Source organism: Pinus tabuliformis, chromosome 8, assembly GCF_031772625.1.
Source record: "Pinus tabuliformis cultivar Carrire ecotype Pingquan chromosome 8, CPIR1, whole genome shotgun sequence".
Lineage (NCBI taxonomy): Eukaryota > Viridiplantae > Streptophyta > Pinopsida > Pinales > Pinaceae > Pinus > Pinus tabuliformis.
This window is the reverse complement of record NC_142294.1, coordinates 1281509463-1281528240: the sequence shown is the minus strand read 5'-3', so window position 1 is coordinate 1281528240 and position 18778 is coordinate 1281509463. Positions and strand designations below refer to the sequence as shown.

Sequence of the window (18778 nt, the reverse complement as noted above, 5' to 3'; positions counted from 1 at the left end):
AAAAAAAATCACAATCTTGCTCAAAATACAAGTCTAAAAATATCGAAGCATATATTAATTTAGCATAATCATATAAATTAAATGGAACATAGAATAGTTAAGCAACATCATTTTAAACATTGAATACGTGCATTGGAAAATACATTTAAAAGAAAATTCACAATCTTGCTTAAAGCATAGGAATACATTTAAAAAAAATCACAATCTTGCTCAAAACATAGGAATACATTTAAAAAAAATCACAATCTTGCTCAAAATATAAGACTAAAAATATCAAAACATATATTAATTTAGCATAATCATATAGATTAAATGGAACATAGAATAATTAAGCAACATCATTTTAAACATTGAATAAGTGCATTGGAAAATTCATTTAAAAGAAAATTCACAATCTTGCTCAAAACATAAGAATACATTTAAAAAAAATCACAATCTTGGTCAAAATATAATACTATAAATATCCAAACATATTTTAATATAGCATAATCATATAAATTAAATGGTTCATCAACCTAATTATTTACGGAGTTGTCTTTAGTGCCACTTTTTGGACTTTCTAGTGCCATAATCCGGTGGAAAAAATTGAGATGAAATCTTGATTTGTGTTATTTAAACTAGTTTTTAACTGTATATATGGATTCAACGCTTATGGAGATTTCAATAAATTCCAGCCAGATTTAAGAGAAATTAAACTAGAAAAATCCAATATAAAAACTTCCAAAAAATCACACTAAAAACAACTCCCTTATTTACCTAAACATTTATAATCTAAAAACTATTTATAAACTCTGGATTTATTCTTAAATTATTAAATCTACATCATTTATAATATTTTTTAATTAAAAAATAAAAAAAATTCTAATAACCATGGACCATGCCTATGGGAAACACACGATGATAACCTACTCCACGGGAAACGGGGAAACGGACCTCCTTCTCACTTCGACGATTCCCAATACTTCGGGATACCATCGCCGCACTTTTTTCCATGGCGACGTATTCCGGGGTATCTTCGTTTCATTATTTTCAACATTTTCATTACCCTATTGAAGAAGTGAATCTTCGTTTGTAGTATAAATAGCCCTACCTGGACACATGTATTGTAGGATCTCCACTGCGAAATAAGCCCACCCGGCGAGCTTCTGAAGCTTCCGATCTGATCGATTGAATTACCGTTTGAATCAGCAGATCCAAGTTCTTGATCATCCTGTATAAAGATCCCGAATTGGTACGATATGGCCGGTGTTGAGGTAAATCAGTGAAGCTCTGCATGTTGGCATTGCCATTTGATGTTCACTATCAAATTTGTTTTCATCATTCTGATTGATTGTTCTGTATCAAGATCTATGGATCCAAACTTCAGTTGCATAGATCGAAGGCTTTAGCGAGTATGGGGTAATCCCGTGATGGATTGTTTGTCTTTGCAGGTTGCCACTGCGCCAGCTGAATTGATCGCAAGCGAAGAACAAGCGAAACCTGTAGAGGCACCTGTGAAGGTTACCGAGATCGAACCCACGACCGAAAAAGCTGCTGAAGAAGAAGTTCCTGTCTCCAGTCCCGCTGAGGAGGTTCCCGCGGCCGAGAAAACAGTCGATGAAATCCCCGCCACAGTCGAGAAATCTGCAGAGGAATCGACTGTAACGCCGCCTGCATCGGAGCCTGAAGCAGAATCGGCCCCGGTGGAATCCGAGGAAGTGGAAAAACCCAAGGAGGAATCTGCCCCGGCCGCCGAAGAAGCCGAGCCAGCTAAGGAAGAGACTGTCGCTCAGCCTCCCGCCGAGGCCGCGGCCGTTGAAGAAAAGGCTGAAGAATCATCGGATAAGGAAGAAGCTCCCGCCGCCATTCAAACGACGGCAGAAGAAAAGGCTGAAGAATCATTGGTCAAGGAAGAAGCACCTGCTGAAATTCCAGAGAAAAAAACTGCAACGGTTGAAGAGAGTGCTGTTAAGCCTGCTGAAGCAGCTCCTGCTGAAGAGAAGGCCGAGGTTGAGGGTAAGGCTGAAGAATAGGTTAATGGGTGTGGAAAGGCGAATAAATATATCTATGGATCATATGAGGGTGGGTGTTTGTGTAGGAAACTTATATGATTATAGTATTATGGGCGATATTCGGTTTAGTTCATGATGTATTTAGTGGGTTCGATCCAGTTCAGTTCCAGATCTGGTTGGTCATCGCTCATGTGTTCATAGTTAAGTTTGTACAACCATTTCAAAATATGGGTATAGGGGTTGTGTAACTTTGTATCTTTCTAATTTATCTGAAACGATATGTTGTGGCGCAGTAATAATTACAATGGGATGTCTATTTAGTGCAAAAAAAGCGTTCGATCTTCCATCGTTTTGATCAAATAGATGTAAAGATCATAGGAATTTTGAACCATAAATATTTTGAGTTTACATGATTAAACATTTTATTTTTAGTCCTATGAAATGATTTGTCCATTTATTTTATCATTAAATATAAAAGAAATATAAATATATAGTGTGAGTGGGCTTAATGATTAAGAATGAGTATTTTTTCAGAGCACTCCAGATACTTACTGCCTACATGCTCTGCCCTCCCATAGACGGACGCTACATGCCCTCCCTCTCTCTATATGGCCCTCGGCTGGGCCCTTCTTTAATGCTGCGCTAGTTGACCGAAGTGGGATTGATATAATAAGCTTCTATTTCCTGAGGTCAGATGAGAAATATGATCCAACACACTCCTGCATAATGAACAGGGTTAGACTTAGCAAACAAGGGAGTTTCATTCACCAATTTGGTATTTGGCCTTGGGGTAAACTTAAAATTAGATAATAATAATAATAAAATATATTCCTTTTTCTTTCTCATTCATTACTTATATTTATATTTATATTTTAAATTATATAATTAATGATTATGATGATTAATTTCTATTATATGGTTTATAGGATTTTAAGAAGGTAAGAGATTAATACGAATTTTTTAACATTTAATTTTCATGTTAAGATTGTTTTAAGAAAGTAAGAGATTAATAGGAATTTTTAACATTTAATTGTTATGCTAATTTAAAATGTTAAAATAGTTAATCTCGTGACAAATATTTTAAACATTAAATGTGAGTATATTATCAATTGTCCCAAAAGGTACAAAGAGAGGCCAATAGGATTATTAAATTAGAATTGTTGAATTTTTCTAGAAGAGATATTGGATCAAGCAATTTGAGCTGGCTAAAGGCTTTCTAATTATTTTTTATTATTGTAAAATTATATTAATAGTTCATTAGTTTTACTTTCAAAAACTTGAAACAGCTAAACTAAATCTGCCCTACCTATCTGCAACATCTAATCAGTATTAAAGTCTCACAAACACTAGAAATATGCCCTTACCTTGAGAAAGAGTTTCTTGTCATGACCACTTACAACAACTCTGAGAACAGATTCTGTAACACCAATAGTGTTGGCCATGCATGCAGCAATTTTATTTGCAGTTTCCTGTGAAATTTGCTATTCCAATAGATCCACAGGTACACTACAGTAACACATAACATGAAAATTTAGGGGAAAACTAAATGTGATGAACCATAAACCATAAAACTTCATTAGACACTGAATGTTACATCTTTTGGAGACAATTTGACAAGAAACTGCACATCCTTGTCAGTGGAGAAAATAACAAACAAGAACACATAAAAGAGGCAAATATCAGATTGAGTAATTAAAAAAAAAAATCAGATTCCTGCCCCCATATCGAACTCCACCGCCTTCCCTAACCCCCTGCAATGTGGATTTTCGCATTTCCTCGATTTGTACTGGTAGATTTCCCATGCCGCTATCACAAGAACAAACATCAAGATCGCCCCAGACGCATAGGCGATCGGCACATGATAGATAATATCGCCGATCAACAGAAAGGTAGCAGGAAGAATCTCAGCAGCCTCATTACTGACGTACTTGAAATAAGGCGTAAAAAGAAATCCGCAGGCACCGAGTACCAGAACCAATATGATGATATCAACCGCTACTGAGGGGGATCGCTCGCAGAGAGGATGAGCCAGCAGATTGTTGGAATTATGCTGCTTCCGCTGGCGGTGGTGATTATTTTGTCGGGAGAAAGCCGCCTGCTCGCTGAGGGTCAATGAATTGGCCATGTTGCGGTGCTGCTCGAAAGCCTTGCAGAATTCGATCAAACTACGGCAATCAACCATTGAAGCGGAATAAAGCAACAATCCATGAGAATTAACTGGGAGACAGATTTACCCGATCTCGAGCGAATGTAGTAGAAACCTCCCTTGGCCTCCGTACGTCAATGATGGCAAGAGTTGGAGTGTTCAGCAGTAACATCACCAGCATCTACCAATGGATCTCCATCTAAATGCAAAACTCAACACAGTCTACTGATCAACCGTCTGCTTGTTGCCCAGAGCTTTATAATGGAAAGCTCCTTGACTAGTGCTTTATAATAGTAATAGCAAGGCTGATGCATCAGAAAATTTTGAGTTTTGCTAAAATAAGCATTTTGGTGTTTTGCGATTTCTAGGTTTTCCTATTGACATTCCTTTGTGCTTTCTTGATTTTCCGTTGTTTCGTTTTTTGGTTCAGATCAACGGTTGGAAGTATTTCACCCGATGGAACGGAGTAATGGTTGGAAGTATCTCACCCGATGGAACGGAGTAGGGTAAAAATGTTGACGAAGAAATTGATGCGTAAGAAAGCCTATCGACCTAAAAAATAAATAATTTAAGAGAAAGATTTTCATTTTCAACCTCTTTAACATTAGTAGCAAACCCTTTTATCCATAACATTTTGAAAATTAACCAACCACAAATTTCACTATAAAACATATGAGAATTAGATTTTATTTTGGTAATATTTAATGTTCTTAATATTACTCCTATTACAAATGTGTATATAGTCCACTCCACAGTTTTTTATATTACAAATGTATTATAATGTTTATTTTTTAAATTTATGTAACATGAAATATTTTGAATATGAAGTTGTGATTTAGTTAATATTAAAATTTGTATGAGTAAAATTATTTTCAATATAAAATTGTAATTTAGTTATTATTAAAATTTGTATACATGTGTTGACAAAATACAAAATATATTATAATGGTTATTTTTTTGCATAGTAATTTTTTATGATTAAATTATTTTATATATTTTATGAATTTTGTTATGATGTGTTGATGAAATACAAAATATATTATAATGGTTATTTTTCAATTTTTTTTTTTAAGATAGTAATTTTTTTATGATTAAATTTTTTTATATATTTTATGAATTTTGTTATGGTTTTTTTCATTTAGAAAGAATTCTTAATTTTTATTCATTTAAAATAAGTTTAAATTACATTCCAAATACACATTATCTATATGTTCTTGATAGTATAGATGTTTCTTTCATGTTGCTATCTATGTTTCCTATTAAAGGGGTGACACATTCACACAAAATATTAACTTCTATGAAAAAGGGAGGGAAGAGTCTCTCACACATGAACAAATTATAATCTGAGTTGCTGCAAAGTAAAAAGTGAAGTAAACAAATATTGTTATGTGATGTTAAGTAAGGTAAACAAATCTTGTTATGTGAAGTTAAGTAAGTATTGGAGCATTGTTTCTTCTTAAGAGATCACAGGTTCAAAACTAGAGTGGTAGAGTCTGTATGTCTTTTTAGACTCAGCAAAGAAAGCAAGAGATTAATAGGAATTTTTAACATTTGAATGTTTTGCTAATTTAAAATGTTAAAAAATTAATAGTGTGACAAATATTTTAAACATTAAATCTGAGTATAAAATGAATAATTTAAGAGAAAGATTTTCATTCTCAACCTCTTGAACATTGGTGACAAACTCTTTCATCCATAACATTTTGAAAATTGACCAACTAAAAATTTCACTATAAAACATATAAGAACTAGATTTTATTTTAGTATTATTTAATGTCTTCTTAATATTACTCCTCTTACAAATGTTTATATAGTCCACCTCTGCAGTTTTTCATAGCGTGCCTTCTTTCAATATACACAACTCTTAAATATTAATCATATAAATTTTTTGAAAATATTATTTTAATTTTAAAAATATTTTTAATATTAAATTTTTAATCAATTATAAAAGAATGTTATTTTTAATTAAATTATATATTTATTAATATAAATTATTGAAAATTTTATCTTATTTTTAAAATATTTCAAATTTTAATTCTTCAATTAATATTAATTATATAAATTATTTTAAAAATACATTTTATTTAAAAAAAAATCCAGTGTTAATTTCTTTATATGAAGTTGTGATTTAGTTATTTATAAGATTATCATCTATAGATATTTGTGAAATACAAATGTATTATAATGTTAATTTTTTAAATTTATGTAACATGAAAATATTTTTTATATGAAGTTGTGATTTAGTTATTTATAAGATTATTTTGTATAGATATTTGTGAAATACAATGTATTATAATGTTTATTTTTTAAATTTATGTAATATGGAAATATTTTTAATATGAAGTTGTGAGTTAGTTATGGAAATATTTTTAATATGAAGTTGTGATTTAGTTATTATTAAAATTGGTATGAATAAAAATATTTTTAATATGAAATTGTAATTTAATTATTATTAAAAAATTTATACATGTATTGATGTAATACAAAATATATTATAATATATATTTTTCAAAATTTATTTCTTTATCATAGTAATTTTTTATGATTAAATTTTTTTATATATTTTATGAATTTTGTTATGGTTTTTTTCATGTAGAAAGAACTGTTAATTTTTATTCATTTAATTAAATTATTTTATATATTTTATGAATTTTGGTATGGTTTTTTCATGTAGAAAGAACTGTTAATTTTTATTCATTTAAAATAAGTTTAAATTACATTCCAAATACATATTATCTATATGTTCTTGATAGTATAGATGTTTCTTTCATGTTACTATCTATGTTTCCCATTAAAGGGATGGCACATTCACACAAAATATTAAGTTCTATAAAAAAAAAGGGAATGAAGAGTCTCTCACACATAAACAAGTTATAACCTGAGCTACTGCAAAGTAAAAAGTGAAGTAAACAAATATTGTTATGTGAAGTTAAGTAAGGTAAACAAATATTGTTATGTGAAGTTAAGTAAAGTAAAACAAGTATTGTTATGTGAAGTTTTATTGTCATTAGTTTAGTGGGTCTTAAAAATTTAGGTTATTTCTGGATTTGTGTGTATCATATTTTTTATTTTTTCTCTATCGTTCCAATTTTATTTGATGTTTCCACTAAAAGTTAAAACATGAACTTTATTATGTTTAAAAATTGATGAGTTAATTATATTTTTTATAAAAAATATTATATTTGTTCTTAAATTCATATGTTATAGCAAATTTTATTTGATGTTTCCAACGAAACTTAAAACATGAACTTCATTATGTTTAAAAATTGATGAGTTAATTATATCTTTTATAAAAAAATATTATATTTGTTTTTAAATTCATATCTTATAAAAATTGGTTGATTATTCAATAATTATTATATTAGTTCATAAATTCATATCTTATAAAAATTCTTTGATTATTTAATAATTATTATTAAAATACGAAAAAAATAACAAATAAGTAATCTTAAATATATAGAAATTAAATAAATAAAAATATTTATTTATTTATTAAATTTAATTTAAAAAATTCTTATTTTGTAAATTTGATATGTGTTATTTTACATATAATTATTAAAATATATTTACATGCATTAACAAAATAAAATTATTTTCTCTATTTTCCAAAAAATAAAATTGAAAGAGCACGTTATATTAAAAGATAAAGGCATTGAGTTCATCAATTGGCCAGATTGGATGTTTTATATATAATTTTAATGCTAGTTGTTTTTATATATGGTTGGGTAGAAGAGGTCTTTCTTCTTGTCCATTCATGTTTTTATAGATTGTTTTAATTTTAATGTTATATAAAATATTTGTAATTTAATGGTGTAATTTTCGAATTATTTTTGGGTTATTTTGGATGGTTAAAGTGAGGTGATTTTTGTGTTTATTTAAATCAATTTTTGCAAGTAACATGTATGTCTTTTTAGGTGACTTACTTTAATAAGTAGTTGTTTTATATAAATGAAGCAAAGTTTGATTTTTAAGCCATTTTGATAGAATAAATATTCCTTAGTGATAACATATTAGAAAAAAAATGATTTTGGGAGAATGAATTCATGTTATGTTGATCAAAACATTTCAAACCAAAAAATAAGATCTTTGAGTTTTTGCATTTCTTTCAAAATCAATAGCTAGTAAAATCATGGAACAATAAAATTGAAATTCCAAGTAATAGGAAATCTTAATTCTTCAATAAATCCAAAATGAAAGGGTCTTCGGATGCATTCTCTAATGTGATTTGATTACTCTCACTTAAATTTATGCTTTATATGTTGATTTGGATGTGAACAAGAATTAATCAAGCATCTTCTCACGATATAATAATGTATGAGTCACCTCATTAAAAGGTTTACAATATCAATGTATTTCTATGAGTTGGGAGAATTTTAATTTTATCTTCTTGGGTCAAAGCATGGAGTTGGGTTACACTTTTTGGCGAAATGAGGGTGCATTTTACTGAAAACAGTGCTCGATCGAGCTGTTGAGGAGCTTAAAAATTGCTTGGTTGAGCATTTAAACAAACTCTCGATTGAGTCATTTTCTAATCCGATTTAACAGCTCGATCGAGTGTTATTTCTAATTTAAATACCCTGGTCATGACCTGCACAAGTCATTTTTCCCAGACCACAAGAGGAAAAGGAATTCAATGGAAGATGTCTAAGCTCGACCAAGATGGAGGAACTCAATCTAGCTACCCATCAACCCCGTCAATGACCCAAAGGCTCAAGCCATATGATTCACCATTAATACCATTAATAAAAGCTAGTAAGGGCGATGTCTAGTTAACTTTTTAATGGCTCGATCGAGCCTTTGAGCTCGATCACGTCATTGGTTAACTACATATGTTGTTTGTTCGAGGGTTACATTAACGCTCGATCGAAAATTTTGAATTTTGAATTTAAGTGCTCAATCGAGCTCTTGAAGTCCTAAAAATTACAATTTCGACACCTCTTCTTGATATTTCTTTGCAACCCCATTTTGTACCCTATCGGATTTAGGGCAAAAATTGTCCTTAAGTGGAAAAGTTGATCACATTGGATTCGTGAAAGGGTCCTCTATCCAATGGCATATAAATTTGACACTTTCGAATTCATATCATATTTTTCATCTAATTTATTTTAAACATAACACTTGAAATTTTTTTGGACAATTTCAAATGGGCTAAATAAAAAATCAATAACATAAAATATACACACCATTTTTTTTTTCAATACCACTATTTTTGTTTACGAGTTCTTTTCAAAAGGGTACTCTTGGTTTTTCAATTTATTTAAAGAGTTGAAAAAAATCTTACGTGAACGCATGTGTCTCCAAAATGCAATTGAAATATTACTTCGCCAGCTTAAAAAAATAATAAAAAATATAATTTTGCATATAAAAATAAATTTTTGATATGAAAAACTTAGTTCTCTTTGTGTAGATCATATATATATATATATATATATATATATATATATATATATATATATATATATATATATATATATATATATATATATATATATATATATATATTAAAAATTATACTTTTTAGCCTAATTTATGCTACGTGAACACACGCATAATTCTTAAGTTTTGTGAAAATTTGCAAGGAAATATATTGCATTTAATATAAAATTGAGAGATTATATGACACTAAATTTTTTTTGCAAAAAAATATCATTAGAACAACAACATAATTCTCCACATATTGTTTTTTTACTCCAAATAAAAATTCATATTTCTTATATGAATTTTGAGGGGTGAAATTCGATAAAAGAGGAAAAACTTGAAATTTCATCGCCACATTTGGGCCAAAAGTGTAACTCACCTTCATGCTTTCACCCTCTTATGTTCTTGTCAAGGAAAAACTTATGGAGAAACCCAACAAGAAAATTTCCACATTTGGAGATAACATCTCTAATAAAGCTATCATCATAGATGAACAAATTTAACTTGGAGGATTCAAATTGAGCACTTCCTAGCACAAAAAACAAGCCAAATGCCCAAAAAAAATAATAACAACCAATTAAACTAGTCCATTGGGTTTTTTTTCCAATGAAAATGTCACAAGGTCCCCCTCCTCATAATATTTGAATGGAGAGTGACTTAAATCACATACCATAATAATGGTTGGAAACATTGACATTTTATTCAGATTTGAACCTATGAGCTATGGCTTCCTTATTAATATCACACCTTTTGTTGATGGTTGAACTGATTGAGCTAACCATTAGTGTTATTTTATCACCTTATACTATCAACAAAATTCTATGGTGACCTCATTAGTTGTTATTACACTCTAGAATATTGTGTGTCTATTTGTGTCTTTCTAGGTGTCTTCTAGGGTAAAGAAGAAGGAATTTTATAGTCCTTGGTGAGATATGCTTCTTTCTCCTTTCTTACAAGGTACGCCATTTGTAACACATTTAACTTATTTCTAGTTCATGACACTCTATATACTTCTTTGTTAGTTATCAAAAAAATTGACCATAAAAAAAGCCAATGATCGCCATAAAGTTGCATCATGTGAGTAAACAACTATAAAGGTGATTTTGTAGTGATAGAATGATCACCATAAAGTTGCATCATATAAGTAAACTACATTGAAAATGGTGATATTGTGGTAATAGAAGGATTAATAAAAAGAGGAAAAATATTAATTAGAAAAAGGAAATAAAAAGAGTGAAGAAAATAAGAAATATTTAGTAGAAATTTTTTGGGAAATTTTTCATTTAATTCAATTCAATTTGAAGTATAGCTTCAATGACAAGTGTGTTTTTATAAAGGAATTTGAGTGTGATGAGGGTTTCAAAAAAATTTGAGGGTTCTATTCCTCTTTCATAGGGTTTTTATTTTCTATTTCATCGATTTTTTGCAGGATTTTTTGGTCGGCTTACAATATGAGAAGTTTCAGGGTTTTGATGAAGAGTGTCATGGAGGGTGGGTTGGTAACCTCTCCTTTATGAATGCAGTAATAGGTAAATCAAATCAGGTTGCAGACAGACTGGATAGACCTAGGGGAAGTTGTAAAATGGAAGAAATTCCTATTTTGGGGGTGCAATGGCAAGTCAAATTGCGTGGTAAATGCTTACCTAAAGCAACCCAAAACCCTAAATTTGTAATTCCTCCAAAGTGTTTGGAAGAACAAGGAAGAATAATGAAAAATCATGCTTTCATTTCTAAGTTTGTTGGAGGTTGGCATACTAAAAGAGAGTTAGAGTGATGGATACAACATAAATGGAAACCTAAAGGCGAGATTGATTTGAGATTATGATGAAAGGGTTTTTACTATAATTTTCTTCATCCTAGAAGACAAGAATAGGGTTTTTAAAGGTGACCCTTATTTTTTCAATTATGTGGGTTTATATATGTGGCATTGGAAAGAATGCTTCAATCTGAATAAATAGGAGTTTTTTACGGCACCCGTTTGGGTGAGACTCTACTTGTTGCCAGTGGATGTTTGGATCCCAAAAGTTTTGGAGGGTATTGGGAATGCATTAGGTAAATTCGTCAAAGTATCAGAGGTCACAAAGTGAGATATAAAAATGTATTATGCACCTCTCTATGTATATATGAATATTTATCAACCCTTGTCAGAGTCAATAAATCTTAAATATCAAGGGGAAATTTAGACACAAACTCTAGATTATGAACATGTCCCATTTCATTGTCGACATCGTCATGAGCATGATCATTCATTTAGATATTGCTCGTTACAGAAGAAAGAATAGGAGGTTTCTGGGTTGGTGCCAAATGAGGGTTTTACTAAAGTTGTCTCTCAAAGACAGACTAACAGAGGTAAGATTACTCAACCAATGAAGAATTATGAGGAAAAGAATACTTTTTTCACTTTAGAAGAGATGGAAGAATAATTGAAGCTACTAGACAATGTATTAATTCTAGAGAGGCCTATGGTTCTTTTAGTAGAGAAAAAAATGCAAAAATGGAAAATGCCAGAACGGAAGTCGAAGAGACAGTGCAAAGTTCTTTTTTATCTTCCAGGGATCTGATGTAGCTGCTGCAACACCCTCCAAAATTTTGGCTTACACTCAAATTTCAGAGCCTTCCTTGGTCTTTTCATTTGTTGTTGTAAACACTAGAGATCATTTCATGAGCTTTCTCGAAGTTCTTTGGTCCCTTTTACATGTTGGATTAAATGTCGCCTTTTTGCGTGATTGGTTGTCATACAATGTTTGCGAGCCTTTTATAACAGTTTTGAAGGTCGGTATTTGTGTATTTGAGTTATCCAAACCATGTAAATATATGTCACATCCATACACAAAGTATTGTGCAGTGTCGCACAAGTGTCGCCACATTGTCTTAAAGCCTATCTTAAGTGTCGCACTTGTCGTATCTTGTTATCAGGCAGTCACACAGACGGAAATTATTTTTTTTTGAGTTCCAATGATATATGTTGTCATTTCTTCAAAGTATGCTAAGTTTGTGATCACATTTAAGCTTCATCACAAGTCCATCTCCCATCCCGCACTTAGGCATTTTCGAAAACTCTTCCCGACTAGGAAACTTAGCTTCACCGAGTCCCAACTGAACTGCGCACTGCATAGTCTTAGCCTCTAGGCTGTGAACCTGCTGCTTGGAACTATAGGGTGCATAGTCCCTGTCCTTCAGGGTTTTCGTTCTACGCAATTCCTGAGTCCAACTCTCGATCTTGACCTCTAGAATTGTGCAGTTATGTCTCCCAGTCAGCCTTTAACTGCACACTTCACATCTTCAACCCTCAAGCCTTTTCCTTATCTTATGGAACTGCACAATGCATAAAATCCCAAACTCCCTTGGCCTCCAAAACTGTGCAGATGCTTCCATTAGTGCCCTTTCCCTCAATCGGATACCACTGCCTCCAGAAACTACGCATTTCTGTCTTTCAAGCCTCCTTGAGCTACACATTGTGCAGTCTCAGAGCCCAAGCTCTCCCCCTATCTGTTGGAACTACATAATGCACAGTCACTGGGCCCTTTTCCCCAATCTGTGACTTGTCCCGGGCTTAGTTCATGGATAAGAATGAATCATCCTAGAATAGGGGGTTTTTAGATTGATGTCGTCCCATCATGAGTGAATTGCAGGAACAAGTACACTATCAAGTCATGGCGAGATGATGAAGAAGGAGAAGAAGGAGGTAAGCATGCCTAAAGACTCTCTTGCAACTAAAATCACAAGTGGATCAATCAAGAAGAAGCAAAGGGACACTAGTTTGAAACTACCATCCAAGACTAAAGATCATTAAAGACTCCGCATCATCAAGCCATGTAGAGGTGAAGAGAAACCATATCCAAGAAGACATTGAACACTCAGCAACAATAGTGACTTGACATTACCACATCACCAAGTAGTCCATGTCAGTAATGTCATGTCATATCATGTCATGAGTGGTCATATGTCACATCACTATTGCGGACCATGTATATTATATTCAAATGTATTGTGAAGTGGAAGTCCAAAGGACACACATGAATATGAAGAGTCATGTAAGTTGAAAAGTCATAGGAAGTCGAACATTCATGAGGGTAGTCAAAGATTCATAAGGGGTAAGCATCACCCCTTGGTTATAGATACCCCATCATTGTATGAGCAAAGGACTTTTCACCTTGGCTCCTCCCGCAAGGCATCAGAGAGATCAACTAGTTCTTTAAAGAGTAAGGAGTGGCTCCAATGTCCCACTGCTAAGGTTAGTAATGTACATTATAAACATGTGTCTTGGAACTGAAACTTTTTCTTAGTGATAGAAGCCTTTCAGGCTGGCATGTTCTTCATGCATAGACAATGAATGTTTGTCACACTATTCTATGGATGTTTATATTTCATGTTTTCTTTCACATGTACTAAGATAGTTGAACTATTTTGGTTATTTTAGTGATTATCTTATTGAGAATGTGTTGTAATGGTTGTTATTGTTGTCCCATCCTTGTGGACTATTACATGGGATACTAGACATATTTATCCTTGTTTGTTGGTTGTAATGACCATCACATCTATTGTGGACTATTCAGTTGGATGTTAGACAGACCCTTTGGTTCATGTGTTTCTCTTCCTAGGTGGTGCTATTACCTCTCACTTAGAGGCTCGCTTTTCTAACCGCTTTGTAGTAGAATAATCTTGACACAGTTGCAACTGCACACTCATTGGGCACACCTCCCTTGATTTTCAAAGACACCATTGCATCACTCTCTTGTGCTAACAGCTAGAACTGAGGAAAATATTTAAGGATTTGGCAATCAGGCCTTTATACCAGATGGGACTCCTACACTAAACGATGTGAGGTATGATTGGGACTTCATATCAGGGAGATCCCCTGAATGTTGGTGGGTCTAGCACCGTCAAAATTTTTGGCGTAGAAGGAGGGCAACAAGTATTTTATGTCCGATAAACCCACCGACCCCATCATTCCATCTTTTGGTCAAGGCAACAACGTTCATTCCACCTCCCCTACTCATGCTTCTGAAGTTGGTGACTCTTCTTAGTCTCGACCTAAACATGAAATTCCATACATTCAAATTCGGGTCATCTGCCCCATCACACATCAATTTGCAAAATCTTTTGGATTAATTATGGGAGTAATTAGTCTTCCATATTCTCCAAAGAAGAACATGACCACCTTGACAAGGATCATAGTCTTGTCTGTTGAAGATGCGGTTCTTTCCACTCTTGAGGAATTAGTAGACTCTGTGGACAAGGAAGAATAGCCTCTACTCTTTCACAGTGGTAACGAAGGCAACATTCTACTCCCAGGTGCAAATTTCAGTGGGATGGGCAGAGAGGAAGAAGAAGAGGAAGAGAAGCCATCAGAATCTGATAAAGAGGAGGAGGACAATGAAGAAGAAGACATGGCAGGCCAAAATATGGATTGGATGACCCAGGGCCCACTCGCACTTTCAGGTGTCCTGCATAAGATGCCAAGGCATTAAGAGAAGATTTTAACAAAATATGACTCTGATAAGATGGTAAAGGCTGAAGACCATATGGACAACTCTTACCTACATCTGCAAACACTTGAGGTTCGTTATGATGATGTTGCATGTAGAATTTTTCCATGTACCTTTGATGGTAGAGCATTTGTATGGTATCACAACCTTCCTCTAAATTCCATCTAGAATTGGAGGGGGTTCAAGAAGATCTTCCTTGAAAAATTTGCTGATGACAAGACCCCACCATGTTATTGAAAGAGCTTGGTAATCTCAATATGGAGCAAAAGGAAAAAGTGAAAGATTTCAACCAGAGGTTCAATCACATATTGAACAAATTTCTGGAAAATACAAAACCTCATGACTCCATCACCATATATTACTACACTTCTTCCTTGCCAACAAGTATTGCACACTTTGTGAAGTGAACTGCGAAACATACATTGATAGAAAATCATGAAGAGGAAATCGCTATCAAGAAGGACTTGCGTGCTATTGGAGTCATCTCAGATGATGAACCAACAAAAGACTCCAAGGAAATGGGTAAGAGGTCTCAGGCCTCTGTGAGTAGGGCTAAAGAGAAAGAACCAAATGATCTTGAAAGCCTGACTTGTCTTATCAAGTCCTTGTCCACTGAAATGGCTAAACTCAAATAGAGGACAAGCAAGACCACTGTGAGAAGCAAGACTCCCAAGTTTAACCAGTTAAGAAGGAATGCACCTTCTAGTAGTGGCACAAACCACCCGACAAAGTCTGGCCAGAGTTCCAATGCTATCTTGAACATTGAGAAGATGGGAACAGATCAATATTGCATGTTTCATCAAGAGCATCATTCAAAAAATACATGCCCACAATGGAACAAGGTCATGAGAATGATGGTTGCGCAGCTTGTTGATTCAATCATGGATGAAGAGCAGACTGAGCTTGATGAAGAAAAGGAAGAAGCTACTATAGCTGATGAGGCTCCAAGTGTTGGGCATGCAGTGAACATGTTTAACTGTATCCTCACAGCCCAAAAGAGTACTGTCGATAAGCAACCTCCAAGTGACGGTTTAGCCCTAAAGAAGAACAACCAATAAAACCTAAGAAGCCAAGGGCCGACCACCAAAATTGAGTTGCAGAAGCAGAAATTCAAAGAAAATATGTTAAGAAAAATCAACCCACCAACTAACTCAACGCAAAACTCTCTAAGCAAGTCCAAGAAAGTAGTCTCAACGAAAATTGTTTCTGACAGCAGTAAGGATAGAACCATCACTTCAGAAACCGCAAGACAAGTTCCATCCCGAACAACTTGGTCAGTCTTCTCGCTATGGATTATAACATCGTTGATGATATGAAGAAGGTTTGTGTGAACATTTCCATGTTCGAACTAACAAAGATCACAAGCCAGCGAGACATCCTTCTACGAGCACTTGGGAGAACCTCTACAAGTAATGCTACATCTTCGGACAAGGGATATTGTAAGTCTCCTAATACTCTCACATATGTACTCAATGCACTTATGATGGATGTGAACACACTCTTCCTGCCATTCTTGTTAACTTTTGAAATATTCAATTTCAATGTACACAATTTCTTGGTTGATTATAGTGCATCGATGAACATCATGCCATTATCTGTTGCCAAGAAAATCAATGATAAATGGGAAAGGATAGATGCACAAATTATTAAGCTAGAAATGACTCATGCCCAAGCAATTGGTGAACTCAGAGATGTCGTCATCCTCTTATCATCTGACGAATGAGTCCACTAATGTATCAACATAGTGATTGTGGACATTCCGGAAGCATACAGAGTGTTGTTGAGTAGAAACTAGTCTAGCAAGATACAAGGGTACTTTTCCATAGACTGGTCAAACTTATGGCTTCCGTATAGGGGCAGAAACAATCAGATCCAGGTAGAATCAAAGAGATCTATGAAACACACACTCACTCCCTTGAAAGGGCATAATGAACCAATGGCTTTCGCAGAATTAATTTTTAGAAATTACTTTCTTGAAACTCAACTAGGGTGTTATCTTGCACAACCATCCCCAGTTCCACCAGATACACAGTTGGATCTCCTTCCTTGTCCAACTGGTGCTAACGAACTCTATACAATTAGTAGTAGTAGTAGTAGTAGTAGTAATGCAATTCACATTCCTTGTACATATGATGTTTGGACTATGTATTTTGATGGTTCCAAAACACAGGAGGGCTCTAGAGTTGGTTGCATTTTAATAGACCTGTTGCAGAGAAATCATTTTATCTCTAGCCACTTGGAATTTGAGTGCACGAATAACATTGCAGAGTACGAAGCACTCATCTTAGGCTTGCAAAAATCCATTGACCTCAATGTTTCCATCCTGAAAGTGGTAGGTGACTCATAAATTGTGGTGCAACAAGTACGTAACACCATACATTGTGTGTCAACTCATCTTAAAAGTTATCAACAAGAGGTATGGCATCTTATCTCACATTTCCAAGATTTTAATATTATTTTTGTTCCAAGAATGTGTAATGCAGCTGCGGATGCATTAAAAAATGTTGCTTCTAGCATGTCACCATTGAGGGATGATTTTTCTATCGAAATTATTTATAAACCTTCCATCCCAGATAATATCACTAATTTATGTGTTTTTATGATGACCAACATATACTGTATTTTATGGAGAACGCTAATGATCTAGAATTTATCTAGGGACAAAGTATTAAAGGTATTACAGACTCATGTGCATGGATGTGCCAATGTTACTTTATGCAATGGATCGATAAGATTTCAAAATACACAGACACTAAGGAAATTAGGGAAAATATAAGAGGAAAACATGTAAGACAACAAGTTTAATAAGGATTTCACCCAATGCTCCTGGGCTACGTCTCCTAGTCCAGCTCTCAGTGGTGGCCTCTCTATTATGTTTTAAGTAGGGTTTTCTTTACAATAGTGAGCTCAATTCGAGTCTCACTAAATAGATGCAAGTCAGTAGGAATGGAGTGCACAGACTCTCCTTACTGAAATTTGACCTCTGATGGTCACAGTAGTATGATAGGCCTATGTCGAGGAGTTTGCTTGAACCTCTCAAGCCCTCTATGGAGTAAACAAAATCTCTGACTCTCTCTGGCTTGATGTTGCCTTCAGTTTAGCTCGGCTTCTACTCTCTATTTTCTGCTCTTAGTTATCTTCCTTCTTGTGTTTTTTTTTTGCTTCTGTCAGGTCATGGCTTTAAAGCCAGTCTGTTCTTTTGGCTGTTCGTTTCTGCTTCCCGATCTTCTAGTTTCCTTACATCTGTCTGTTCGAATTCCTCTGCTCTACGTCTTCATCACTGGGTAATGCCTCGCAGGGAGGTGGACACCTGTTTCCTAGCAAACTAGGCATCAGATTCCTTGAAACATTTTTGAATGGCCGTTAATTCCGTTTGCTTCAAGATCGCCCATGAAACATGAATCATTTTCCAACTCATCATCCACGTTGGACTTCAAATCCCCTGTCATCTCGCTTTTGACTTGTCAAATCTGGTTAGTCATTGGGACGCATCTCTGCTGTCAATCGAGGCCCCCTAGATCCTACGACCATCCGTCATATCAGGCGGACAAGTTGCATGATGTTTACCCATCCGATGCATGTGGTTTTCTCTCTCATCCACTGGATGTATGTCGCTCGATGTGTGGCATCGAGCGAGACTCAATCAAAACTGCTTACGACCTCGAGGTCTTCCTATATCCTGCCAGTTTGTGGAATCCCATGCTACGGAACTGAATGTGTTATTTTTTTGAACT

General features: G+C 33.9%; 2 protein-coding genes across 2 annotated transcripts; one reads left to right on the top strand and one right to left on the bottom strand.

The window, feature by feature from the left end:
* Positions 1-1095: 1095 nt before the first annotated feature.
* Positions 1096-2159, top strand: LOC149240090 (uncharacterized). The gene is made up of 2 exons (XM_089367253.1): positions 1096-1253; positions 1431-2159. The coding sequence occupies exons 1-2, from the start codon at positions 1239-1241 to the stop codon at positions 2010-2012; spliced, it is 597 nt and encodes a 198-aa protein (XP_089223379.1). The 5' UTR covers positions 1096-1238; the 3' UTR covers positions 2013-2159.
* Positions 2160-3550: 1391 nt separating this feature from the next.
* On the bottom strand, positions 3551-4366 carry LOC149240089 (uncharacterized protein At5g19025-like). Its single transcript, XM_089367252.1, has one exon. It carries the CDS (start codon positions 4171-4173, stop codon positions 3697-3699), a length of 477 nt encoding a protein of 158 aa, XP_089223378.1. The 5' UTR covers positions 4174-4366; the 3' UTR covers positions 3551-3696.
* Positions 4367-18778: the final 14412 nt, after the last annotated feature.